Below are 26709 nucleotides of genomic sequence, written 5' to 3'. Positions count from 1 at the left end.
GGGTACATTGGAATGTAACCTTGCAGTGAGTGAGGTCGGAAATTAGTAAATTGGGGCTTCCAAACTACACCGGGAGAAATAGAGTCATAGTTCAGAACGCAAATGAATACCAAGAATGGTCAGTGAGTCAAAATACCTGTCAAAAAACAATCAGACACTCGTGACTAGGCTCGTGGCTGCAGCAAACATTGACTCATTGAGGTTAAGGGAGCCAGACAACTGGCCTGGCCACCTCGACGCTGTAACTTGAAAATGTCCGTTTGCCACATCAGAAAGCGCAGCATGAGGTCATCATCTGGGCCTAGGGCAATTGCTATACGTGGGTGGTAGCAGTTTAAGGAAGAGGAAGGAATGTTTGTCTTTCGGATTCCAGTTCAGGCTCTGGGTATAGAGATATGAAGACGAATCCATTCCTGCCTTCAGCATTGCAAGTACTCACTGTAATCAGGAGAGAAGGTGGGGTGTAAAGGGCACATACCCACCGAATTTCACAGCCACGTGGTAATGCTACATTATGTGACCTTTGGCAACCCTGTATCCCTAGAACCAAGGACTGTGCCTCACCAAACAAGCGTTCAACAAACACTTGCTGAATGCATACAGAGTTGTATTGGTACAGATAAGGCAGTTATACTGGTTGTTGTAAAAAGCCTCAAAAAGGAGGCGCTAGTTGAGCTATTTTGAAGGATGAATTTTATCCCCAGGAATAAAGACATCTCTGAATTTATCTCCTTTCCAAGAAATCTCTATTCCTTGTTCTTTTTCCGTCCTGGAGCAGCACGCCCTAGCCTGCGTAGAGTGAGTTTATCAACAGAATCAAGCATCAGAAAGGCCTGGGAGCAACTGTGAAAAGTTCCCTTGAAATGTACAAACTCACCTCTACTCTAAATACCTCCGAATAAGTTATATGGAAGCTTTGCCTCTTCACTTTTGTAACCCAATATTTTTGCTGGAGCAATTTTCCTCTTTGGGTCTTCAAGACAACCAGACCAGGTGGTATAGCATAGGAGGCAGAAGGGAGACCACTGGAGTATGTGGAAGGTCCAGGGAAGCTCCTGGTTCAGCAATGACAGTAGAAGAGTAGTTGATTTTCTTAAATTACAGTGTCTGGCCTATGGGAAGGATATACAAACCCCCTACGGTGTAATCAGCTCAAGGACAGTGCTGGCTTACTTTGGCAAAGCACCTTCTAGAGTTTACGTTCCAATTTACGGATCTAAGCGAGGTCCCTCTGGGATTCAGGAAGGAAAGCGTTAATCTCCGCAACATTTCCCCATCACCAAAAAGTCACATCCTCCGAAGACAGCCCCTTCGTTTCCTCTCGCGAGAGTATGAAAAAAAGTATGCTTTTTTATTAGCCCCGCCCCCAGCCCTATTAGTTGCCTAGCAACGATGCAACCAACCTCCGCAGTGCGAGGAAACTTGGGAGCTAGCGATCTTTTTGGCTTTACAGTTTTCATCCACCTTCCAGAGCCGGCGTCAGCGATTCGGATTTGAACCCGCCCCCTGGAGCCTGCGGGCGCCCGATTGGTCGATCCTCTCCAGGTGAGGACCGACGCCTGGGTGGAGGGGCCAGACCCGGGCACGTGATTTGCCGGCTACGGAGGTGCCGGGACCCGGGCCACAGTCTCCCGGCTCCCGTCCGCAGCGTAACGGGGAAAGTGCCGGGGCCATTGCCGGGAGGGAGCTTAGGAGGGATCACAGGGTGAGCGACAGCTGTACTGTGCCCGGGAGGGCCTGGGCGGGAGGGAGGAGGGGGGCTACGTGCAGCCGAATGAGGTGCGGGACGGTGATGCCTTACCGTTTCGGGGAAGTGCTGGCACTGCTGAGAGTGCGGACTTTCGGGGACCGGGAGCCGCGGCTGGTGTTGGGGCTGGAGCATTTGTGTGGTTGGTGGAAGGGCAGTGACAAGGTTCTTGAAGCAACAGGACTTTCGGTCCTCACGAGCCCCTTGTCTGGGTGTGGGGCGTGAGCACGAGGCTATCCCACCCCAGTTCGAGTCTTAATCAGCAGGTGACCTTGGGGAAGTCATTTATCACCTCTTTGCGCCCCCGTGTTCCTTATATAGACTGCGTTCCGAGGGAGGGATGGGAAGAGGGTGTGGAGCAAGGGCTTGCGAATGGGAACACCAGAGGAGAAATGGTGACGTACTAGGGTTGTCCCTGGGTCCAGTTACAGTTTTCCTTAAGGGAACATGTTTGAGATTTCCCCGTTTCTCCCATTTTTTTCAGTCTATCTTGCCGTTGGGCTGCAGTGACTTTATGATAATGAACTGCATCTATTTGCAACCCACCTCACCCCCAACTTCTGCCACTACTCCCCCCAGATTCTTTTTTTCCCCCATGTTTATTTATTTTTGAAGAGGGGGGGCGACGGGCAGAGAGAGAGAGGGAGACCCAGAATCTGAAACAGGCTCCGGGCTCTGAGCTGTCAGCACAGAGCCCGACGCGGGGCTCGAACTCACAGAGTGTGAGTGAGATCATGACCCCAGCCGAAGTTGGACGCCCAACCAACTGAGTCACCCAGGCGCCCCACCATCAGCATCTTTTTTTTTTTTTTTTTTACATTTATTTTATTTTTGAGAGGCAGAGAGAGAGCACAGTTGGGGGAGGGGCAGAGAGAGGGGGAGACACAGAATCCGAAGCAGGCTCCAGGCTCTGAGCTGTCAGCACAGAGCCAGAGGTAGGGCTTGAACTCATCAACTGTGTGATCCTGACCTGAGCCCAAGTCAGTCGCTTAACCAACTGAGCCACTGAGGCACCCCTACTCCCCAGATTCTTAAACTAGAATCTGAGGTCAGGAAGGAACTTGGATGAGCCACTGACTGATTAAACTCAGTTTTTCAACCTGTAAAATGGGGGAAAGTAACAATGGTAGCAAAATATGCCTTACTGAAGGATTATTAGAAGGATTGAATTTATGTGAATGTAAACCCCTAAGTAGCATTTAACATGGAAGGTTCTAGTGCAACTGAGTTTACAGATGAGGAAACAGGGCTAGGGAGGACCTTCTCCAAAGGTCCTCCCAACTTGTTAACTGGGAACAACAAGTTCTGGGATTGACTCTTGGCCCCGTGTTCTTTCACTTATACTGCACCTGTCCTCTTCCCTGAGTGTTTTGAGGGATGTCTCCTTCCTTCCTTCCTTCCATTCCTTTTGTCCCTTCCAGACATCTCCTGAAGAGCTGCCATGTCTGGGAATTTTGCATCTTCCTCAGAACAGAACAACAACAGCTGTGAAACCAAAACCTCCAGTCTCCGAATGTCAGAGAAGAAATGTTGTGAGTTCGGGGAAGGAGGAGGGGCTGCTCCCTCCCAGGATTTTATCTTGGGAATAGAATTGTAATCCTTGACTTTAATGCTTGGTGGGAGTAAGCGATAATTCTTTGACATGGGAACTTAAAACCAAATCTACAAGGGGAATTTCTTGTCCGAAACAAGGAGACCCAGTGAAATGTCTGTCACTGGGGCTAGACTGCTGGTATTTCTCTACATTTTCTTACTGCTTTCTTTAACTGCCTCGTGGGGTGGGGGTGGGGGGATCTGCACACTTGACTGATGTTGAAAGTTACACGGTGTGCAAGGCAGAATGGCAGGTGCAGGGATTACTTAGGGCTGATACTGTTAACAGTTTCCCTCTATTTGGGGGGCCAAGTTTTGTGAGGTTGCTGCTCACTGTGGACGTGGCAGGTGAGAGCCAGCAGTCGTTCATTTTGACTGGCCTTAGGGGAGTCAACCCTGACACCTGACTTCTCACTCTGACGTGGGCACCCTGCTTCCCACAGGGTTAGCCTTTGCACTTTGCAAACTACTTTTCCCGCAAGTTCACTCCTCTGGGGACAGGTATCACCGGAGTGTTTCCCTGCCAGTTGTTTAGACAGAGACATCAGGTGGGTTTGTAGAGAAATGAAGCATCATTTCTTCTCCCCCATGCACCTGCATTCCTGACCATCATTGTAGACTGTATGGTCCAAAAGGTCCTCAAGGAATGCTAACCCTCACCCCTGCTTCCAGATGCCCCTTTCCTTTGGAACCCTGTCGGTCAGTTCTTACTTCAGTGGTTATGCGTATCAGCAGGTGGGAACAACAGCCAACCAGCACGAGACCTGGAATCCATCTCTCATGGTCAAAGCTTTCCCTCAGGTCTCGGCCTTGATGTCATGTCCTTGTCAGTCTCATGATTAAGGACGATGATCTCTTTTCATCTAGCACTGACAAAGCTTGCTGGGGTTTGCGCTGCAACAGAGGCAGCCTGTTTGGATGTGACACTGGGGTTGGCACACCTCTATGATCAGGGTCTCCGTTCTCCGCCACAGCAGGAAGCCGGGTACTGAGGGCAAATAGGAGATAACTAGTATAGCATGATGTTTGAGTGCATCCCTTGGAGTCAGACTGCTTGGGTTTGAATCGCGTTTTACTACTTCTTAGCTGTGTGCCCTTGAACATGTTGCTTATCCTCTCCGGGCCTTAGTTTGCTTATTTATAAAATGGGAATGCAAATAATATCTCCCCCTAGAACGATGTGAGCGTTAAATGAGTCAATATAAGAAAGTACTTACAAGAGTGTTTCTGTAGCGGAAGTGTGTTAGTTTTCACTGGTGACTCTATTTTCATTGCATATAAATTGAAAATGCTGTGCTGGGAGCTATTTGAAAGAGCCCTGTGAAGGATTAGATTCTCAGTAAAGAATGCTTTCTCCTCTTGCTGTACTGTAACCCGGATTTGGGGGTATGGGATGCACATCTTAAAGAGAGGTGCACACATGTTACTAGGACACTTGAGCTGGTGGGGACGCGGGCTGCACAGTGCCCAGCGTCAGCCTTCTAGCTCCGCTTTATTCTCCACAGAAACCTGCTACCTGCCTTTCCCGCTCTTCTGCAGTTTTTCTGCCTTGAGGGCTCTCGATAGTTAAGGAGGCAGTATTCCCAGGTCTCTTTCCTATCCTCTAGTCTCTGATTCCTGCTCTGGGCTCTGATTTCTCCTTTCCAAGCCCCACCTCCTTCTCCCCCACTGGAAGCGTCTGGGCTGTCCTGACACCGCCATCTTTCATTTACCCCCTTTTTCTTCTCCCCTCGTGGGTTGGACCGGGGGACAGCTGCAGCCACACTCAAAGGAGAAACACACATGAAAATACGTGTTAGCTGATTTCCTTTTTTTCTGTTGCTTGCCTGTGCCTTGGAGCAGGGCTCCCCTGGCTGCTTAGTGCTCACACCCAGCAGTTGCTTTATTAATAGGTCAGCCGTTATCCCCTTGCTGCCAGTTACACGTGTGTTGGCTGGCTTCGCTCCGGGAAGTGCCTGAGCTGGGGGACCAGAGAATGACTTTAGGGAGCCACAGCCTCCAAAGGAGCATTACTGGAACTTCAGCGGCTCCAGGGATGGGGGCGACAGGGCGGCTGCTGGCCGAGGTGCCTTTAAGGTGCTCAGATGACTGGCTTCAGGGCATCTTAAAGGCACCTCAGGAATTAGGCCTGTTGGGGATAGGGGTGAGTGTGGGCGTACATGCATTTCTTTGTTTCTTTCGTTCTTTGATATTTTGAGTGGGTCTGGAACAGACCAATTCCCATGTGTACCTCCGTGTATCATGGAGCGTTTTTTTGCGTGTGTTCATAAATGCAAATTTACCTCTTTCTGCGTGGTAATACTTAACTGCATTATCTGGATATGCCAGCCTCCCCCTGATGCCCATTTGTGCTGTTTCCAGTTTTCCATCATCATAGACAATGCTGCAGGGAGCATGCTCGCGTGTACAGCTTTGCCTGTTTGCACAGAAATCATAGGAGGAAAGATAGGCACATCTGAAATGTTTGTCAGCATTACTGGTTTATTCTCCTAAAAACTTCTACGTTGTTAGCTATTTTTAATACTTCAAAGCACATGAGTGGAAATTGGGCATTATCAACTATAGCTGCAGAACTTGGCTATTTCATGCCTATCAGTCAAATAGCAAGAGGTAATTGGCAGTTTTATGACTTTTCATACAAGAAAAAAGATACTACTAATGAAATACATTTTAATAGGCTGTATATTCCAAAAATATTGGGTGTATTTAGAACATACCGTGGAAGAAGACCTTGTTCATGGAAAGGCTGGGAACCACTGACCTTCTACCTTCGAACCACCAATGCTCTCTCCACTGACCTTCTAGACCACCTCTTGGGATTAGATTAGAGAGTGTAGTCATACTTATCACATGATTGCCGTCGCCACGTGCTGACAAGAGCTAGTGGCTGGAACTGATGGGGCTGTCGTGAAACCAGGAGTCCGGTCAGAGCCCTGACTTGACCTTCTGTAGAACTGTGGGCCGAGCTGTTCACTTCCCTGGGTCTGAGTGTTTCTGTTTATAGGAGGGAGGTTATCAACCCCTCCATTCCTCTAATTATGTTCATGAGGGAGAATAAATTTAAGATTGAGAAAGGGAGGGGCACGTGGGTGACTCAATCGGCTAAGCATCTAACTCTTGATTTCAGCTCAGATCATGACCTCACAGTTCATGGGTTTGAGTCCCGCATTGGGCTCCATGCTGATGGTGCGGAGCCTGCTTGGGATTCTGTCTCCCTCTCTCTCTGCCCTTCCCCTGCTCTCTCTTTCTCTTTCAAAATAAATAAGTAAACATTAAAAAACAATTAAAAAAAAGATTAAGAAAGCAAATTAAACCTTATGTAAAGAAGGTAGGAGAGAATTTTCAGCATTGAAACAGCTTTCCATTATATGTCAAGGGGTATGCTTCATTGTCCCTGAAATTAATCAGCTTGAACTATCTACTCTTCAAATTAAGGTGGTAGTGGTTTTGTTTTGTAACCAGCCAGACAGTAGGTTCCTAATTTTGTCAATGTGGCAATCTGAGATAGGAAGTGTGGCTTCGTTTCAGAAACTGAGATGTCCTGGAAAATGAGAAGCCCAGCGGTGGGAGGTTTGGTGCCTAGGGGAGTCTTTAGAGACCCCTGTTTTCTTTTGCTCTTAGCATTCTCTGACCGGTTAGGTAAGCATTCAGCAGCTGGCCCCCTGTTTAGCTTCAGAGCAGCTCCCAAGTGTCCGTTCATGTTCAGCTTTAGGGAGGGTGAGAGGACCTTAGGGGGAAGCGCCTAATGGGCTGGAAGTTGTGGACAAAGCAGGCCCAGAAGTGCAGGTAATGAGGCAAATCACGGGGGATTGAGAAGAGCATCGCGCTGAGCTGGAGAAAGTGAAGACTCAGGAGAATTTTACTACTGAAACCCGAGGCAGCTGCTTCCGGGCAGACCTGTTAGGGGATCAGAGATCGGGGATTCACATCAGCTAAGTCTGCAGGGTGGTGTTTTTGCCTGGCTTTGTGCTCCCTATTTGTACAGAGATGAAAATCATTTGTGTTGCTCATTACCTACCTGGGAGGAGCCCCTGCTCAGGCCCAGGCATTTTCCCTGTGCACACGGGTAAAGGACTAAAGGCCAAGTCCCCTGACCCCTCCTCTCGGCATCTACTCCTCCCTGACCACTTGGGCCACTCTTTGATTTCTGGGTACTTCTTGCCAAACACCGTAAGGAAACGCTCTTCCTTTTGTGGTCTTCCTCTACCCAGGCCCTTCTGCCCACTTCTCCCCTGAGATCTGTTGAAAATGACTTTCCCGTGCAAGTAGCCCAGTTTAACTGAATTGTTTCTTAGCCTCATAGGGTCACCTTGTCTCAGAACAGACACACAGCAGCGACCTGCAGGGCACCTTCTGGAAAGCAGTGCTGGGAAGTGGAGAGGGGAGGCAGTTCTTTCCCTTTCCCAGCCCTGGGCAGGGCCTCCCCTCACAAGAGCCTGTAGAGCCCAAGTCCTACATGACCTCAGTTTGGGTCCTGGCCCAGGAGAGTGGCTGGCAGCAGTGGAGGCCCATCTCCTGCCGCTCCTCTGTGGCAGGATGGGCCGGGTGGCCAGGGTGCGGGCGCAGCCAGGCCCCATGAGCAAGCTGCTCAGGAAGCTCCAGCTCTGTTGGGTCTGTTCTAGGAGCCAGCCCAGCTCTGCACTGGAGACTCTCCAGACACAAGGCGTGTCTCCACAGCTGGATCAACCTTGGGTTACCCGACATGGTTATGTCAAGGGAGGTGCCATGGTTCTTATCTTCCTAATCCTTGCCACTTTGCCCTCTCTTCCCACTTTAGGTACGTCTGTGGAGATGTTGCATATGTGGGGAAGACATATCTTGGTTTGGGTACTTCTTGGAAATCTACATGACCTTTTAATTCTCTTTTAGGAGGTTGGACTGCTGTCTCCTCAGTTTGCCTTCCCAGTTTTCCCTTGGGTTTACTGAGGCTTATAAAGATTAAATCAGGTTATGGCTATGAAGTACCTAGCCCAGTGCGTGAACCTTACTCAGCCCCTAGCCATTCAGTTCTGCTCTCTTTTCCCCCCCTCTAGCATGGGCGTCTTACATGACCAACTCCCCAACGCTCATTGTTATGATTGGCCTGCCAGCCCGGGGCAAAACCTACGTGTCCAAGAAACTCACACGCTACCTCAACTGGATTGGAGTGCCCACCAAAGGTAGGTGCACGTCATGTATTCCTTGGGAAGGGAAATGATTAGCTCTTGGGCCTTCCGGGCCTCTGGGCGATTTATTCTCCTTGGCATCAAGGTTATAGGGCGCTCCTGGCAGAAATAGTGGTTGTTTCCTGATTTACTGGATTTATTCCCTGTTTACAGACTTGTTTCCTTTTGGCCTGGGTGGATGGGCCTAGTTTTAAGGGAATGCCTTTGGTAATATAGGGCTTTGCATTTTCAGAGCCCTTCCGTATATATCATCCTGCCTCAATAGCCAAAGTGACTGAGGACATTGAAACTCAGGCAGTTTAAGACTTGTTCAAGGTCTAGTAAGTCTGAACTTGAATCTAACTTGACTCTCAATCTGGTATTGTTCCCAACATACCATGGTGCTTTTTTCATTTCCTTGGCCATTCTGACAGTAGACCAAGAAGTCCCCTTTGGTGGGACCATTGTGTTGTTTCACTGCTGAAGGCTGTTGGTGTCATCTGCAGTGTTTAATCTTGGGGTATATCGGCGTGAAGCAGTCAAGTCCTATAAGTCATATGACTTCTTCCGGCATGACAACGAGGAGGCCATGAAGATCCGCAAGTGAGTCCTCTTAGGCCTGACCTCCCAGCCAGCTCTTTCTCTGCCATCACAAGACTAGATGTGACAGGGCTCGGTTTTCATTTCAGTAAACATCCTGTGGGGCTTTTAACTGGAAGTTGTTTGGTGGACGGGTCATATCGGGTTTGGGAGGTAGAACAGGCTCAGGGAGATGCATGTGTGTTTGTAGGGTAAACCTGCAGAGGGACGCTTGGTACGCATGGGGCAGGGGAAGGAGAAAGGTGTGGGGGGGGTGTAAAAACTTCAGGGGGGGAGTTGAAAAGTCTGGTTAGGGAAGATGTTTGACCATTGGGAAAGCCGGGCAGGAGGGGATGTGAGTCCTATAGCAACCGAGTCGTTCACGTCTCTGAACTTGGTCTGGTGCTGCTCTCGCTGATGTCCTCTGTTCTCACGGCAGACAGTGCGCTCTGGTGGCACTGCAAGATGTGAAGGCATATCTTACGGAGGAGAGCGGGCAGATCGCGGTGAGCCTTCCCTGCCCCTTCCCCATCCTGGTCTCCACCCTTCCAGCAGTGTGACTGCACGGCCTCACATTGGGTCTGCCTCGGTGGGGTTCCCAGTCTCTCTTCCCCCTCATCTACTTTGTGGCCTCTCTTCTCAGGTGTTCGATGCCACCAATACCACTAGGGAGAGGCGGGACATGATTCTGAACTTTGCCAAGGAGAATTCCTTCAAGGTAGGAACCTGGCTTCATGCTGGGATGAGTGGAGGTGGGGAGCCAGGAGGGACACGTGGATCTCTTTGACTCTGGTGTCTGAGGACCGGCTTGGCTCTCCTTCTTCTTTTCTTGGGGAATACCCCCAGTCCTTGAGTGTTTTCTTTCAGGTCCTTTCTCAGCCCCGTAGCCGGTATGTCTGAGGCCCCGGGGATGTGGTAAGAGCTATTTTTAAACGAAGAGGCCTTGGAGGCCGCTCTCATGAAAGAAAATCCTGGAGGATGTGGTGACTGGGGTGGGGCAGGTGTGAGCACATGCTGTTACTTAACAGCCTGGCCATTTTGGACTCATTTATCACTGCCTTCTCTCCCTGGCCAGGTATTCTTTGTGGAATCTGTCTGTGATGATCCTGATGTCATTGCTGCCAACATCCTGGTGGGTGACTCCCCTGCATACCGCCACCTCTCTATCCTCTCTGCCATGTGTTATGTGTGTGTTGGTGGCTGAGCGGGGAGAGTCAACCGGGTGATGAAAGAAATAGACACGTTTAACAATACAAGCTGATCGTTTTAATCTGCCGGAGCACCATTTTATACTTCCACACCCTTCCCTTGGGAGGCGAAGCTGAGGCTTTGAGGAATAAAGTAAGAGCTAGTTGTTGAATGGAAGCCAAGACTTAGACGGTAGGAGTTTTGGCCCCGCGTTCTGGGTATCAGCTGGGTGCCGAGACCTCGGTATATCCTTAGAGTGGATCCGCCCCTTCGCTGTCTGTCAGGGCCGCCGTATAGGAAGTTCACCTGCCCACTAACTGTCTACCATTCAGGTCAGCGCTCCATGCACTGAATGCCTCATGCTCTGTACTGTCATAGTGTAAACCAGTGCTCATTTGATGGGTTGTGCTGTGCTGTGTAGACATGGTGTCATGGTAGTGCCCTCCTAGCAATGTGGGAACTTGGGACCATCTCAGAAGAAGCATCTGGTCCAAGTCAGGTCTGCATCAGATCAAACACCCTATTCTGAGTGGTTGTGTAGAGAAATTGAAGCCCATTCTGTTTTCCTGGCAGGGCGCATAGAGGGATTGGGGCCCAGGAGCATTTTCAGCTGCGTGACTGCCTCAGTCCTTCAGCCAAGGGCAGGCACATGATTCCCCAGTTGTCTTTCCTTTCTTGGTTGCCAGGGTCACAGGACAGGGAGGGGGCGCTCAACGAGTGGGGATTGCCAACACTCTAGTGAAAGGGCCCTTCTGTGGACTTCCTTCTCTTTATTTAGCGCTGGCTGTTTATGGGAGGGCTGTTAAGGGCAGACCTCTGACCAGGCCCTATTCTTCCTGTGATTCCAGGAGGTAAAGGTGTCGAGCCCTGACTACCCTGAAAGGAACAGGGAGAATGTGATGGAGGACTTCCTAAAGAGGATCGAGTGCTACAAAGTCACCTATCGGCCCCTTGACCCAGACAGCTATGACAAGTAAGGATTAAGGCCATGGTTTGAAGGGCCTGAGGCTGGGGTCTCATTTGAGAAAAGAGCCTTTCTCCCCCTGTCCTCAAACCTTCTGTCTGACAATCCAGACCTGTAATGTTTACATCCTTCCAGAGAAACAAGGTGTGGAATTGTGGCTTCGATGTAGGTCACGTCTTACACTTGAATAGTGAGGTGTCTTTTACCACCATTCTTCTTCTCTCTTCTCTAAAACAGGATTTCTCAGTCTCAGCGTTGTTGATGTTCTGAGCCGGCTAATTTTTTATCAGAGCAGTAGGGGGCTGTCTCATGCACGGTGGGATGTTTAGCAGCATCCCTGGCCTCCCCTCACTAGACATCAGTAATACTCCCAATCTGCCTCAACCTAAAGTGTTCTCAGACATTGCAGATGTCCCTGGGGAACACAGCCACCCCAGGTTGAAGACCACTGCTCTGGATCCGTGGTTCTCATCTAGGGTGTTGTAGGAAACCCCTCAGAGAGATGTGTCATCGGTTTTTGAAAAATTTTTAAAGTTTATTGCGTGTATGTATATTGTGTAATGTGTAAGTGTATATATATATATATATATATATACATATATATATATATATATTACATGTATCGCCCTAACATTATGTAGAAATATATGTTCGTATAAAATCTGACATGCAAACATGTACAAATATGGGTAATGTATATATACTGTTGTTTTACATATAAATGTATATAATACGAATAGATACAAACACAAATTTATAATAAACTCAAATATATGTTATATATAAAACATGCGTGTAGGGGTATGAATATGCATATGTGTATATATACCTGTATGTATATGCATATATATACACACACAGACACACATGTCTGTGTGTGGATATATAGCACGTAAAGTCCTTGCCACGCCTGGCTCACCAGAAATGTCTGGTCGGGGCCAGCCATTATTACTGTGCCAGTGTCTGTTAGCAATGTAGTGTGCAGTATGCACACTTGATATGCACGAGGTACGAGAGCTATAGTAAAATGTCAGGTCCGTTTTGGAGAAAGATGTGTACACAGAAACCTGGGAGAATGTGGCCTTTGGCAAAGTATGTAGTCGGGGCAGTTAACAGCCGTGTTCAAGAACACAGCCCTGAAGCCAAGCAAGTGGCGACATAAGTGTGCGTAGCCCATCATTCGGTTGTGTTAATGGTCTGCTTAATGTTTGGAGTCTCAAAGTTCCTTCAAGTAGATTGCCCAGAACGTTAGTATTTGGATGTGTTCCTTAATTTAAAGGTTGAAAACCACTGTTCTAAATAGGGTGTAATAGTATATTCTTCATAGAGGTCCTAGATAGAATAACATTCTAAAAGTGTGTGTGTGTGTGTGTGTGTGTGTGTGTTGGTAGGTAGGGTTTGGGTGATGTTTATTTCCATCGTTACACATTTTTTTGGAAAATTTTTTGGAATGAGCATGGATCATTTTTACGGTGAGACACATTCTCTGATGGGGCAACAGCTGTGGAAGTGCCTCTGAGAGAGGCTTGGTTCGGTCGATGCAGGAATGTAGAGAGATTTCTAAGATTCTGCTGCCTCCTGCCCTCCCTGCCAGCGAAGCCGTTCTCGCTCCCTCAGATGGGGAATGTGCTTCTCACCAAACTTCAGGGTAGCAAGATTGTCACATCACCTAGTCTAGCCCCTGAAGGAAGGTCTGGATTCTTTGTATCATACCTGTCTACACTGCATGGCACAGTATAGGCCCTGAAGAAGTGGTAGACTGGATCTGAGGTGTAACCCATCTCTTACCGCTTGTTTCCTTAAATGTGAGTTGGCTCTGATAGGAGAGGAGGAAGAGCTGTCTTGAGCCCGAAAGTGGCTATGGGAACCCTTCCCTTCCCACTGTTATCCTCAGATTTTCATTCCCGGGGATTCTCTTTTCTCCTGCTCTGTCCCAGGGATCTTTCTTTCATCAAGGTGATAAATGTGGGCCAGCGATTTTTAGTGAACAGAGTCCAGGACTACATCCAGAGCAAAATAGTCTACTACCTCATGAACATCCACGTGCAGCCTCGCACCATTTACCTTTGCCGGCACGGAGAGAGTGAATTCAACCTCTTGGGGAAGATCGGGGGCGACTCTGGCCTCTCGGCACGGGGAAAGCAGGTGAGTGGTTCGGCAGCAGGCTGAAGTTCCCAGGCTTAGGGTTGGAGGAAGGGCATGGCAGAGGTCACGCCTCTTATCCCATTACTTCTTCCTAAATCCCACTGGGGCTTATTTTCTCATCCACTGATTCTGTGTTGTAACGTGGATAGCTTAGAACCACTTCTGCTGATCGTGGGACCGTCAGATATCTCTTGGGCACGACTTGTGTCCCTAGCACAGTACAGGATGCTCCAGTTGAAGTTCATTTCCCCGTGGGTTTATCCTAACTGTGTAGCATGTTTTGAATTTTGACCATGATCCTACCTGTTGTCTTTTACAGGCCAGGCTAGCAATCACATGTATGTGCGTGTGTGTCTCCTTTTAAAATTTTATCTCAAACCCCAGTTTGCCCAGGCTCTAAGGAAGTTTCTGGGGGAACAGGAGATAGCAGACCTCAAAGTGTGGACAAGCCAGCTGAAGAGGACTATCCAGACTGCTGAGTCCCTGGGTGTAACATATGAGCAGTGGAAGATTCTGAATGAGATCGATGCTGTGAGTAAGAGATTCTGATGGCTGCAAAGCCAGTAAGAGTCTCTTCTTCAGGCAGGGAACTCAGGAGTCAGGAGACGGGCAGTTTTGTCTAGAAAACCAGAACTACCGGGTAGTAGTACATGGGGAGGAGGTGAGAACAATTGCAGCCCCAGTCAGGACTGCCTGCCTCATGCTTGAGCCCCTGTGCCAGGGATGGGCCCAAACCAGTTTGCGACCTAGCCGCTCTGGTACGTGGGGAGAGGGAAGCTCCATTTTGTTCCTTTGCCTATTTTTCTCCTGGGAAAAAGAAATGGCTAACAACACTTTAATTTCTGGTTAGATCATTTGGTCCGCTCTTTTGGAAAAGTCCTTTCCAAATTGTTCTTGGCTTTTTCTGTCCTTGAGCACGGAAGTAGGCCTCTCCTTCTTCCCTTCCCTTCCCTTCCCTTCCCTTCCCTTCCCTTCCCTTCCCTTCCCTTCCCTTCCCTTCCCCTCCCTTCCCTTCCCTTCCCCTCCCCTCCTCTTCCCACCTTCCTTCCTTCCTTCCTTCCTTCCTTCCTTCCTTCCTTTCTCCCTCCCTCCCTCCCTCCCTTTCATTATTATTATATATTTTTGAATGTACATCCAAGTTAGTTAACATATTATATAAAAATGATTTCAGGAATAGAATTTAGTGATTTATCACTTACATATAACACCCAGTGCTCATCACCACAAGTGCCCTCCTTAGCGCCCATCACCCATTTAGCCCATCCCCCCACCCACCTCCCCTCCAGCAACCCTCAGTTTGTTCTCTGTATTTAAGAGTCTCTTATGGTTTGCCTTCCTCTCTGTTTTTACCTTATTTTTCCTTCCCTTCCCCTATGTTCAACTGTTGTGTTTCTTAAATTCCACATATGAGTGACGTCATATATCTTATTTCACTCAGCATAGTGTATTCTAGTTCCAACCATGTTGTTGCAGATGGCAAGATTTCATTCTTTTTCTTCGAGAAGTAGACCTTTCTTTTTCATTTCTTTCTCTGTACCTTTTTATGCCTTCTGTAAGAATTCTCTGGTCCCTTCAGTGTCCCCTCTTTTCCTGTTTCCTGTTCCCTCTATCCTGCTGACTTTTCTTGACTTCTCACTCCTCCGAAGTAGCCGGAGCAAGCGACAACTTAAGCAGCCACGTCCTGTCTGCGGCGGCCCTCCCCCTGCCAGTGTCACACGCCTGGGCCAGTCAGTGGCAGCGCGGGCAAGCACCACAGTGCCTGGCATGTAGTGAGAGCTGGGGTTCTTTGGTGTTGTCCCCCTTGTGTGGGGGGGTGCGTGGGCCGGTCTGCCTCCTCCAGCCGGCGTGGCTCCCTGCAGGGTGTGTGCGAGGAGATGACCTACGCAGAGATTGAGAAGCAGTACCCAGAGGAGTTTGCGCTTCGGGACCAAGAGAAATACCTGTATCGATACCCTGGCGGGGAGGTGAGACTCCTGTCACGTGGGGCAACTGCCCAGCCCTCGGTTGGGGGTTTAGCTTTAAATTGGGGGAAGGAGTGAATGTGATGTGGAGGGTCTAGAAAGGGTGGTCACGGCATTGTGTCGTTTTTCCCTTCTGCCTTTGGGTCATGCTGTGTTTAATTCAGCTTAGACAGTCGAATGGCTCATTGAGATCTCCAGGGGAAAAGGTGACAGGATGTCTTCTGTGTCGACTAATTGCAGAATCAACATCATCTCTTTTACATCTTTCTTTCATACCACTCCCTCTGTCCCACCCCACCCAAGCAGGCCTAGGCCCCAAGTAAATATATGGGACATGAATGATCCCCCTATCATCTGGCGTGTTTGGGGCCGTTCCCTGGCTCGAGTGCTTCATAGTCTGGAGTTGTGACGCAACGGCAGAGGCCCGGGGAGCCCCTAGGAGACTCTCGTTGCCTCACGTGCTGCCTGTTCCTCTGTGGGAAGGGGAAAAAACACAGGCTGAATTCAGATTTCCTCCTTTGGACCGCAGTTTTCTCGGTCCAAATGTTGCTCTTGAGTATTCTCAAGAGATCCCAGGGCTGGGGGGAGTTAGCAGGCGACACGAAGTCGCTGAACCTCCAGGAGGAAAGCCAGCTGGGGAAGGAGAAGTGGCCTCTTGACTCCGGACCCGGCCGCCAACCTGGCTGCTGGCCTGTGCCTGGCCTCTTACCGGTGTGCCCCACTTCCTCCGCAGTCGTACCAGGACCTGGTGCAGCGGCTGGAGCCTGTCATCATGGAGCTGGAGCGTCAGGGCAACGTCCTCGTCATCTCCCACCAGGCTGTCATGCGCTGCCTCCTGGCCTACTTCTTGGATAAGGGTGCAGGTGACATTTGAGGGAAGGGCCAGGGGACACAGTCATGGGGAGGGGGCTAGACTTGAGGTGGCACCAGGATCCTGGGCAACCGGACCTCCCCTCTTCCACTCAAACTGGAGTGCATTCTTGAGGCAGCGGCGTGGGGCTCCCAGCAGCCACTGGGCCAACTACTGGCTGAATTTACTCTGCTGGTACAAAAGCCCTCGGCGGAGAGTGGCCACTGCTGGAGTTCCTTGATCCTCCTTGGCTAAAGGGCCAGCGTCAAGCTGACACTCCTGGCAGAATCAGGATGTTCAGTGGTCAGACATTCCCAGCTTGTTATTTGGTTACGAGGAGCGTGGTGTCGTAGAACCATCTTCATTCTTTGGATTGGGCGTAGGACAGTTTCTGTCTGGGTAGAGCCGTAAGGAAATTGCTGGCTTTTCTGACCCTTTCCTTCGTGATCTACCTGAGCTGCTGGGAAGCTTGCAGGCCGGCCTCTGGCATACCCAGCTGGGCCCCCATGTTCTCATTCATGGGGCTCTGGCTCCTGCTCTTACTCCTGTTTTCCCTGCGTGGAAGGATCCAAAATGGACTGATTTCCTTTCTTAGCCTCTCAGTAGTAGCTTGGGCGGCTTCTTTGGTGCCTGTCCTGATAATTGTCTGGGATTCAGGAGGGGGATTATACAACTCTAGGTAGGGTAAAGAAAACTCATGGGCTGAGATTCGCCCACCAACTTGACCTTACTCCATAATACAGCGACTTCTGGCACCTGGTCTTTCTGCTTTCAGATGAGCTACCGTACCTGAGGTGTCCTCTCCATACCATATTCAAGCTTACTCCTGTGGCCTACGGTAACTATGAGCTAAGGAGCTGGGCAGGAGGTGGGGACCGAAAACAGTCAGGATATTTGAATTTTGTCTGAAGTTTGTCCAGAAGTTCAACTTCATGACCCCTGTATACCAGGGGAATCCCATCAATGCCTTCCATTTTTAAAAGTATGTTTGTATGTGGGCATATATACGTACTTTTATGGTATGCTTCCCATACTGAAACAAAGAACTTTTCTTTGAGCTTTTTTCCCCCTGAAAGCCTGTTCTCTTTCCTCCGTTTTCTCAGGATGCAAAGTGGAAACAATTAAACTCAACGTGGAGGCTGTGAACACTCATCGTGACAAGCCAACTGTAAGTATTTTCTCACAGATGAATGTGCAGCTTCCCTGCCACCTTGAGTCTTTGCACCTCTGACATCACGAGCCTGGGCTTTTGTTTATGTACAAAAGGAAAACGCGTCCAGAACTCGTGTCCTGTGTAGTCTCCTTACTTCCAGAAGGAAGAGATGTTGGAATTATTATTTTTAAAAATTAGTACCTCTTTCCTGAGTCTTCGCTTGAAAGGTGGCTCCTGGAAGTCCTGTTAAATATGGAAAGTGTTTAGCTGAAGTGAAATACAAATTTTTTCCCCCAGGGAATGCTCCCTTTAGAATATAGGATCCAGGAGACCCTATACAGTGGGGTTAAGAGGAATAGATTCGTTCCTTGGTCTGTCCTGATAATCTGTGTGATCTTAAGCCCCTTCCTTTTGCGGGACCTCTTTCACTATGGACTGTGATACTCAAGGACCTTTAGCTACAACCCTTTAGTTTCCAGGGGCTGGGGACAAGGCCATGGCCCATGTCTTATGAGAGGCTCTGTCTGCAGAGGAGCAGGAGTGGAGGAAACTTATGGTTACGAGCATTGTTTAACCTTGATGAGTGAGCTTTTGGCTTGCCTTTCATTTGTATGGTGTCCCTCCATTTCTAATCAGAACAACTTCCCCAAGAACCAAACCCCTGTAAGGATGAGAAGGAACAGCTTTACGCCTCTGTCCAGTTCGAATACAATAAGGCGTCCAAGAAATTACAGTGTTGGGAGCCGGCCCCTCAAGCCCCTCAGCCCTCTCCGTGCCCTGGACACGCAAGAAGGGGCCGACCAGCCGAAGACCCAAGTCAGCATTCCGGTGGTGTAACCCTATATCCCCCACCCCACCCCTGCCCCGGCTTGGCCTCCTGCCCTTGTCACTAATCACCAAGGAGTCATTTAACTTCTAGCCCCCACCCCCAACAACACACCGTGGATCTCAACAGAGAACATGAGCTCATGTGTTTCCAGACCAATCTTAGCTGTTCTCCAGTGTGAAACATCTCCCTGCCCAGGGGCAAGTTGACCTGCGGCCGTTTCAGGACATGTCCTCGGTTGGGGTGGTCTGGAGGAGGAGGAAAAGGGGTACACTCCCCTGGGTGCTTAGCATAGCTGGCTCTGAGGTTAAGTATGCCCCATAGACTTGGTTTTTGTCCTCGGTGTCTAAACTCACTAATGTCCTTGTGTTGCTAAAGTGGGGGGCAGGGCAGAGGGGGGACACAGAAGCCCATTTTGCCTTCACTTTTGTCTCTTCAAGGTGTGCTCTACTCACAGTCCTTACTTGCCTGCTTTGTTCCCCTCCCTCATCTTCCCTTTGGATTGTCCGGTGTGATGCATGGCATTGTCATCGTGTCTGTCGAGGTGGGAAGGGGTGGTGGACGAGAGAGAAGTCAAGGCTCTGTTGATGCTCTCTCTACAGGGGGCTTCAATGGATCGGGACTGGGGAGTGTGGTTCCCCCCCCCCCCCTCCTTTCCTCTCAAGCCAGATCGTGAAAGGGTCAGCCCAGGCCTCAGAACATCCACAGATGCTCTGGAGCCTACAGGTGGACACAGAGCGAGAGCTCGCACCTCGGTTCACGAGAACCAGTCTGAAGTGTGCGGTGTCCTGGGGGAGTTGGCTCTGAGCACGTGGGAAATAGCTGGGTTGGTAGTTTTCACTTCGGGAGCCAGGCACAGGGCCCTTGGCAGTTGTGGAGTGAGATTCAGAAGAGGACGGTCTCTAGCTCTTACTGGGCTCCTGTAGGGCGGTCGTGTCTTTTTTTCCCCAGTGGCTCCCCATTTGCCAACCACAGCAGCTTTCCTGCCAAGGCCAGTGACCTCTGGGGCTGTTGAGAAGGACAGAGTTAAAGAGTCACCTCTGATGGAATTGCTCAAACAGCAGAGAAGAGTCCACTAGAGCTTTTTCTGATTTTCCCGTAATTTTCAACACACTCCCCTCTTTACGTTAAAAAAAATTACGCAAGAGCAGTTGTTGTTTTCTTTGTTCTAAATATGGAGAAGCCTGGTCGTGAATTTAATCTCCCTCACTGGCATATTCTTTTGTCTCATCTTGCCATCCAGAAGTCTTCGGGACCCTGAGGGGTCTAGCCTTTCATTGTCCGGAATTGCCTGTTCTCTTGTGTCACCTTATTTTCTCAGTAGGGCTAAACAGGAAATGTTTAGAGCAAGGAGTTCTTCTTAGCTTCTTGGTGACCCGTGGCGGCATACTCCTCCCCCCCTCCGATTCTGTATCTAAAACAGGAACGTATGTGCAGTTTTCTGAGAGGGAAGTCCAGATCTCTCATGAGATTTTGTTTTAAAAACGATGGAATGGGTCCACACCTTGAAGTTACCGATTTGCCTTTTAGAGGTAACCGGCAAGAGCCAGTTACCTGTTTGCCAAGGGTGTTTTCGTTGGGTGATAGATGACCTTTTGTCATGGTTCTCACCTAGGAGCAGTCATTAGAATCCTCTTTAGAACTTTTGAAACCTAGACGTGCCTGGGTCCACTTCAGGCTTAATACTAACTCAGAGTCTTTGGGATTGGGGTCTGGACATGCACGTGTTGAAACGACTTCCCGAATTCTGATTCCTACTCCACATTAGAACTCCTTTTTATGAAGCTGTGGGGGAGAAATACTGGAATAGTTCCTTGGACAGCACGTCAACCTAAGAATTCGGAATTCCTCTCAGCTCGGAAGGGGTGATTCTTTGGAGTTAGATGTGTGAGCAGATCACAATATTAAATGAAGTGACGCCTGTGAAGGCAGTCTGCTGTGTTCTAGAGGGTCACCCTAGGTTCTAGTCCCATCTTTAACCCTTTGTGTTGAACAGATCCCTGTGTGAATAAATGCACTTGGGTAATAGCTGGGAATTTTAAGCACTCTGGGTAAAGGCACAGAGATAAAACTTGTCGAATGATAAGGGTTATCATCATAGGCAGCCCACTTGTGACCATGAGTCCTTTATTGTTACACCCATCACTGCCTTTCCAAAGGCTGCTTGCCTAGATTCTGCTCCTAATTGCATCTAACCTGCTATTCCTGTTTCGCTGTTACATTCTATGTACACAGTGTCTTTGTGGGGGTTGGTGGTGAGGGTGGTGGAGGGGTGGGGTACATAGAAGTAGAAGAAAAGGTCCTTGCCCTGAAGAAGGTTATATTAGAGACAGGGTGTACAATTTATGCTAAATGAACATTTGCGAAAGAGCGACACATCGAGTCTGTAAATGTAGACATTGCAGTGGAGTTCGGATTACTTCTCCTGACATTCCTCTTGTCCTCTGGCTAGGAGACTAAAGGGGCTGGGAGGAGAGAACCCCCACCCCGCCAGGTGAGAATGAGGCCTAGGTGGTATGTGTGGCACTTTGAGAAGGTGGCCTCATCTCACTTGGCTGGCAGCATTTTAGCCTAAATGATTATTATTATTTTTTTTCTTCTTTTTTTCCTGCTGTGCAGTGAGAGCAATTCAGAGCTCATGAATGACGAGCAGGAGCATCTTGAGCCAAAGACTTTGGATTTGGGCTGTACATACTTTTAGTGAGAGGAGAATTCTCTAACGAGCTAGCATTGCGTTACCCTGTTGTAAACCCCACCACGGGACACACAGGTCACTGGGGAGTTCGTTCTGGCCCTCAGCCCGCCCATCGTTTCTCCACTCTCCCCCTGCCCTAGTGTGCTTCCCCCAGAAGAGGAGCCTGAGGTGGGCTTACTACGCTCAGGTGGGACCCAAGAAATTAGGATTTGACAGTAGCATGGGTTTCAGAGTCCTTCAGTTTCCAGAGCAAGATCCCTCCAGAGAAGTTAGAGCAGGAAGAAGCCAGGAGAATACAGAAGGCGTAGAGCTCTTACTCCACATTTCAGAGAAGTTCTACTTCCTTTCTTTTCTGTCTTCCTCTTCCTTTCTTACTAAAACATGTATTGGTAGTATATACACATGACTGTAATTGTGCCTAGATCACAGATTCTACAAAGAAAGGATGGATTCCGGAGTACCCTTTGCTGAGACTTTCCATTTCGTTGTGGGAGAAATAGGCGAAGGTTTTAGCATTTAATCTATTAAGTTATTTAGTCTAGTAAATGAGGAAAGGAAAATCGTTGTATATTTTATTTTCTCACTTGGAAGCTGAACGATGAATTTTGTGACAGACTTGAACGAGGAATGTAAAGCAGATTTAGAGAACTAGCTTCTCTGGTCTCTTAATCCTCAAATTAGAATTTAGCTCTTATTATCTGTATTATCTCTGGTTTTGTTTTGACAAGGGGATTGTTTTACATTCAGTTGCAAAGCGGAATAAGAAAATGTTTTAAAAACATGCATGGTGCTAGGGGTCCGCCCTCTCTTATTGTCTCAGGTTTGTTTGCTGTCCTTCCGCCAAGTTAGAGTTAGGAATACAATTTACTCCTATTCCTAGACTGAATGAATAGTGTTTCCTGGGAGGTTCTGGGTGTTCCTCTTTGCAACCCACAGTTGATCTGCAGAGGCCCTGGCATTTTGAAGAAACATGACATAACCTTGGAAATAAATCCGTCTTACAATCTTTCTGTGAGTAGGAGATCTAAGTTCTGGAGAAACTCATTGGTGCTTGGAGTAGCCAAAGGATGGGGAAGACTGTCCAAGAACTGAGAGAACTATATCCGGGTTACACAGTTGTACGCATATTCTTTGCTGAGTTCAGAAGCCACGTTGTGTTCGTTTGCAAGAAATGTGATAAATTTACTCAGGTTTTCTAGTATGCATTTTCACTTGGTCACGTTTTAAATATTTTCATTTTGAAAAATATCTAACGATCGAGTCAGATTGCAGCATTGGCAACTGGATCAGGGTTGATCTCTGACTTCCCGCAGAGGTGACATCAGCCATCAGAAGTATGTCCGGGAATTTAATTTAGATGCATAGTGTCCAGAAGACTGTATCCAGTAGTAGTATAAGTATACTCACTGACTGGCAGACCCTGGTAAAGTCTGTATGTTGACTGACTGACCGAGAGACTATGTATGGTAGGGTCCCGGTGCTGACTGACAGACTCTGGTAAGATGCATATGCTGACCGACTGACAGACTCCAGTAGGATCTGTATGCTGATGACTGACAGACTCTACTGGGGTCTGTATGCTGACAGTCTGTTTTCTAATTGTGGCAGTTAATAGTATATGCATATTATTGTCGTTCTGTGTCTGTTGCATGAGCCCTACAAAGAAAGGAAGGAAGCACTCACTTTTTTTTTTTTTTTTAAGGGGGACATTCTGTACGCTATGATTTTTAATAGACCTTTCTTTTAGAGTAGCAGCCAAATCCCCACCGTTTTGCAGCAAATGATGAAAACATCACTTGTGTATAGTATTTTGTAAACTCAGCGAAGGAAATGCCTACTCAAAGCCTGAAATTGTTACCTCTGCCCGAATTCATTCCATCCATTCTCCCACTTCTAGGCAGGACTTCCCTTTCACTGCCTGTTTCTGAACCTTCTGTGTCCTCAGCTTCCCTGTTACGGGATGTAGCAGTGGCTCATGCCGCTGTGTGTGTAGTTGGCCATGCATTTGGCTCTCACTCATAATCTGGTACATAAAAATGCAAGGGAAATTTTGCACTTAAAAATTGATTTTAAGAGTTGGCAGAAGTATTCTTTCCAGCAAGCCTTTCACTGGGGATCTAGGACCATTATTTACCAACTTGGTGTTTTTGTATCTGAATTGCTTGTGCACATTTTTTAAATCGTGTTGGAATAACAAAATCAACTCATTCTGATCTGGTGGCGGTTTTACTGTGGCAAAAGCAAAGGACTGATCACCAGCTGTGCCCCTTGGAGGGGGTTGGAAATGGGTGAAGGGAATGGACTGACTTGGGAACTCACGTACTAGTTATCCTGCGGATTTCCTAGGCACAGCTCTGGTGAAAAAGGAATGTGAGTCCTTACCAGCGTTCTGATTTAATCTGGTGACATTGATATCAAAATATGCCACTCAGATCCACAGAAGGTGTGTATAACTATATTTGAAATGTTTTTTGTGTGTGCGCGTGTGTGTAGAATGGGTCAATAAAATTGGCGTGTAACTTGAACCTATCAGAAGGCTTCTGGGTTTTTTGTTTTGTATTTCGGATTGTGTTCTCCACCCACTCCCCCCACCTCCAAAACGATCTCATGCTGCTCCGTGATCGAGCCTCAGACAAGCCAAAGCCAGTTGGCAGTGTGACTGGAGTCCTTGATGGAGTCATGGCTCTCTTCCACCACCTTCTGGGAAACATGGGTAGGACGTTATGGAAGGCACGTGAACTTGAGTAGGAGTTGTGTGTACTTTTTGGCGCCTCTACAAGAATTAAGAAAAAATTGACCTCTGCCCACACCGTACTGTGACTCCCATTAGCAATGTGTACCTCTTCGTTGTAAAGAAACAATGTGGAGATCTCTTAGAATTTAGTGGGCTGTTCCTTCTGGAATATGACCTGCCTGTTTCTAAAGCGCTTACAACTGAAGGGATAAAATGGCATTTATCTTCTGAGACAGGAAAGATAGGTGGGATTGTGTCACTGTCTCCTGCCTCATTCCTTGGTACCCTCGCAAGGAGCAGGAGCTCGTTAGACATGCAGACTCTCCGGCCCCGTCACAGGCCTCCTGAATCAGAAGCTTCATCCTCATGGGATTAGCAAGTGATTCAGATGCACATTTATCACTTGAGCAACACTGCTCTCGGGGCAAGAATTTCTCCAGAAAAAAAAAAAAAAACATTAAATCCCAGTTTATGGGAAGAAGTTGATTTGTGCTACGACCGGTTGCGGGACGGACTGGGATAACAACCGTAGAGACCCTCTTCACAAGCCAAGTTGCCCTGAATGTGGTGCCATTTTCTCGGCATGGTCTTTTGGCTGGTAGGGGCCCACGTGCTCTCCTTTTACCACAGGGCTTATGTGGCTCGTATCTTGGGCATATAGCTTATGGTCTAGGTCTGGAAGAACTGCCTGGTCCAGCATGGGTACAAGGTTGGTTTCTCATGACTGTACCGATGGAGTTTGGCTGAATCCCAAGGTTTACCCGGGTGTGTGTGAGCACACCAGAGTGTCCATGCGTGTGTGCGGATGTGGGGATCTGGCCTGTGGGGGAGCAGTGGAAGCGGGGGGGGGGGGGCAGGGGTTCTGCGTTACTTTTACTGGTCCCTTTGTGGTGGTGTAACGGCTTTCTCTTTCTTCTCCGGCTCCTAGGCGGAGTCCATGCTGGCTGTGCACAGGCACTTGTCTTCCACGATGTCCCTCACGTCGCATTCCTGATGACGAGAAGGCTGAGAGGCCAGACTTCTCCAGGATCAACTATAAAGCTTGGGATGTCAGCTCCACAGGGGCTTGATCAGGAAGTTGAGCGGGGATCGGACGTTGGGGTCCCCCAAAATGAGGCCTGGAAAAACATCACATTTCTTCCCCTCATGCCTAATGGAATTTCTGCTACACTGAAGAACTTCACTTCCCTGTGCCTCAAAACATCTAACAGCCTGAGTCCATTAGTTTTTATTATCTCTTTGCTGGGTGTGACCTCAGTTGGTCAATCTTGTTCCGTTTGGGCATTTAACTTCCTACCTGCAATTGTATCCCTGGCTGGCTGTTCTTTCCTGAAATGCACACGTACCTCTTTGGATTTAATTGTTTCCAAGTGAGCGGGTTGTGCTGCGCAAGCCTTTTCTGTGCTCTAAGAGCTGGTCTCTCCATCCGTTCCGGGCGAACGGGCTAGAGTACGACATACCTATGCGAGCAGTCCCTTTGTCACGTTGGAAACGAGACACATTCACCGGGTGAATAGAGAGGGTACCTGAGAAACTCAGTCCCTGAAACGTCTCTACTGTGGTGATGGAGAAGCAGCGTCAGCTGCCTTTTCGTTTAGAGAAGGTTTTCTTGTTCCAGGCCCCGTAAGGGCAGGATCTGACTGCAAGGCTCCCCAGAATGCATACCCATCTTCTAACTTCCCTTTTCATTTTCCACCTGTATTTTCTAGCTGATGCTGGGTCCTCTCATAGCTGCAGAGGGATAATACCGTTCTCCAGTGGGTGGGAATGAAGACGAGAAAGAAAAGTAGGGCACCATTTACATTACCTGAAGAAGTTAAGAAGGTTCCTTGGGAATCAACTCTACCAGGGAGTTCTGGCTTCAAAACAAGTGTAGGGGGACGTGACTTTCTGTGGGGTCTGTCACCATGATGTGGTCTCTAAGCTGTCGCTGTGACTTCAAGAGCAGTCTTCTGATGCCTGCCTCTTAGCTGATTGTCACTATCGGGGTCTACTGATCTGGTCTCTTAGGTAAAATGCGGCGGGGAGGGGGCGGGGAACAAGGGGGAACCGCGTCCTTGATGTATCCATCATTTGGTTTCCCTTAAAGATAAGCCAGGTAATCATTCTCTAGATCAGTGGTTGTCAAATGTACAAATATCTTGTCAGTGTGATTTTAATCTGTCACCACTCCAAAGGAGGCTATGGAAGCTCCAAGGGATAAATACCTTACATGCAACCCCCCACCCTTTTTTTTTTTTTAAGAACAGTAAGTTTTTAGCTTTGTAAATAATTTTTCTCTTTCATGCAAATACCCACTTGCTGGACAGGAGGGTAAGTAGCAAGAGAAGTAATGAAATGCAACTGTTCCCAAATGGTTCTTTTATACTGTGGATGATACAGAGCTCTGTTACCTAAGATGTGATGAGCTGGGCTGCAGGCAGTTCAGCATCCAGCAACTAGGAGCTGCTTTTATACGCACAACACTGCCTTCAGAAAGGCTCCTGACTCTGCTCTGTGGCAGGTGATTTTCATCTAGCTGCTCGTAGCTTGCTGTACTGGAACGCTTCAGTTCCTGTGATGCGGGTTTCTTACCGCATCTAAACACAGTGTCTGTTGATGATCCGATGATGTTCTTATTTAGTTATTTATTCATCCATGTAAGATATTTCGAAGTCCCCATATTAGTGTTTGCATGTGTTTAATCAGAATGTAAGATAATTGCTGGTGTCACTTTTCTGGTAGAAATTTAGGTAGTTTGAGATTTTAAGTCTGACGTCCATAGTATTACCTTAAACTAAATTTCCAGGGCATAGGTATCTGTCTTCTATAAAAGGATGATAACTGTGCTAAGACACAGTGGATTGCTTTTGAATACTTTTTTTTCTCATTGATTTTTATTGTATCAACCAAGAGATGCATTTCTCTGGAGAAAATAAAATCATGCTAAAATATGTGAGTAATATGCATTGCTTTGTGATAAGAAACATAATAAAAGTTTTTTTTAATTTAAAGATATAATTAATTTGGACATCACACACAAAATAGGATAACATTTGGTGCATTATATACATAACACAAAATGTTGGTAATGTGCAAAATGTTTTTGCAACTAGCTTCTTTAAGAAGGTTCTCAAATTACTGGACTATA

The 26709-nt window shown here is 48.1% G+C and overlaps 1 protein-coding gene across 8 annotated transcripts; it reads left to right on the top strand.

The window, feature by feature from the left end:
• The first annotated feature begins 1398 nt into the window (after window positions 1-1398).
• On the top strand, window positions 1399-26572 carry PFKFB2 (6-phosphofructo-2-kinase/fructose-2,6-biphosphatase 2). 8 transcript variants are annotated; one of them, XM_030301732.1, is made up of 16 exons: window positions 1399-1545; window positions 3169-3279; window positions 8374-8499; window positions 8991-9087; window positions 9503-9569; window positions 9707-9781; window positions 10139-10195; window positions 11100-11224; window positions 13153-13360; window positions 13745-13891; window positions 15220-15324; window positions 16055-16184; window positions 16947-17009; window positions 17275-17339; window positions 17961-18140; window positions 24508-26572. In XM_030301732.1, the coding sequence occupies exons 2-16, from the start codon at window positions 3189-3191 to the stop codon at window positions 24571-24573; spliced, it is 1602 nt and encodes a 533-aa protein (XP_030157592.1). In that variant the 5' UTR covers window positions 1399-1545; window positions 3169-3188; the 3' UTR covers window positions 24574-26572. The 8 variants fall into 8 exon arrangements, with proteins under 8 accessions (XP_030157592.1, XP_030157588.1, XP_032447735.1 ...); XM_030301728.1 differs by having other exon boundaries at window positions 1401-1545; window positions 17961-26572; XM_032591844.1 differs by lacking the exons at window positions 1399-1545; window positions 17961-18140 and adding an exon at window positions 1568-1705.
• Window positions 26573-26709: the final 137 nt, after the last annotated feature.

Source organism: Lynx canadensis, chromosome F1, assembly GCF_007474595.2.
Source record: "Lynx canadensis isolate LIC74 chromosome F1, mLynCan4.pri.v2, whole genome shotgun sequence".
Lineage (NCBI taxonomy): Eukaryota > Metazoa > Chordata > Mammalia > Carnivora > Felidae > Lynx > Lynx canadensis.
This window is presented reverse-complemented; position numbering and strand designations above follow the sequence as displayed.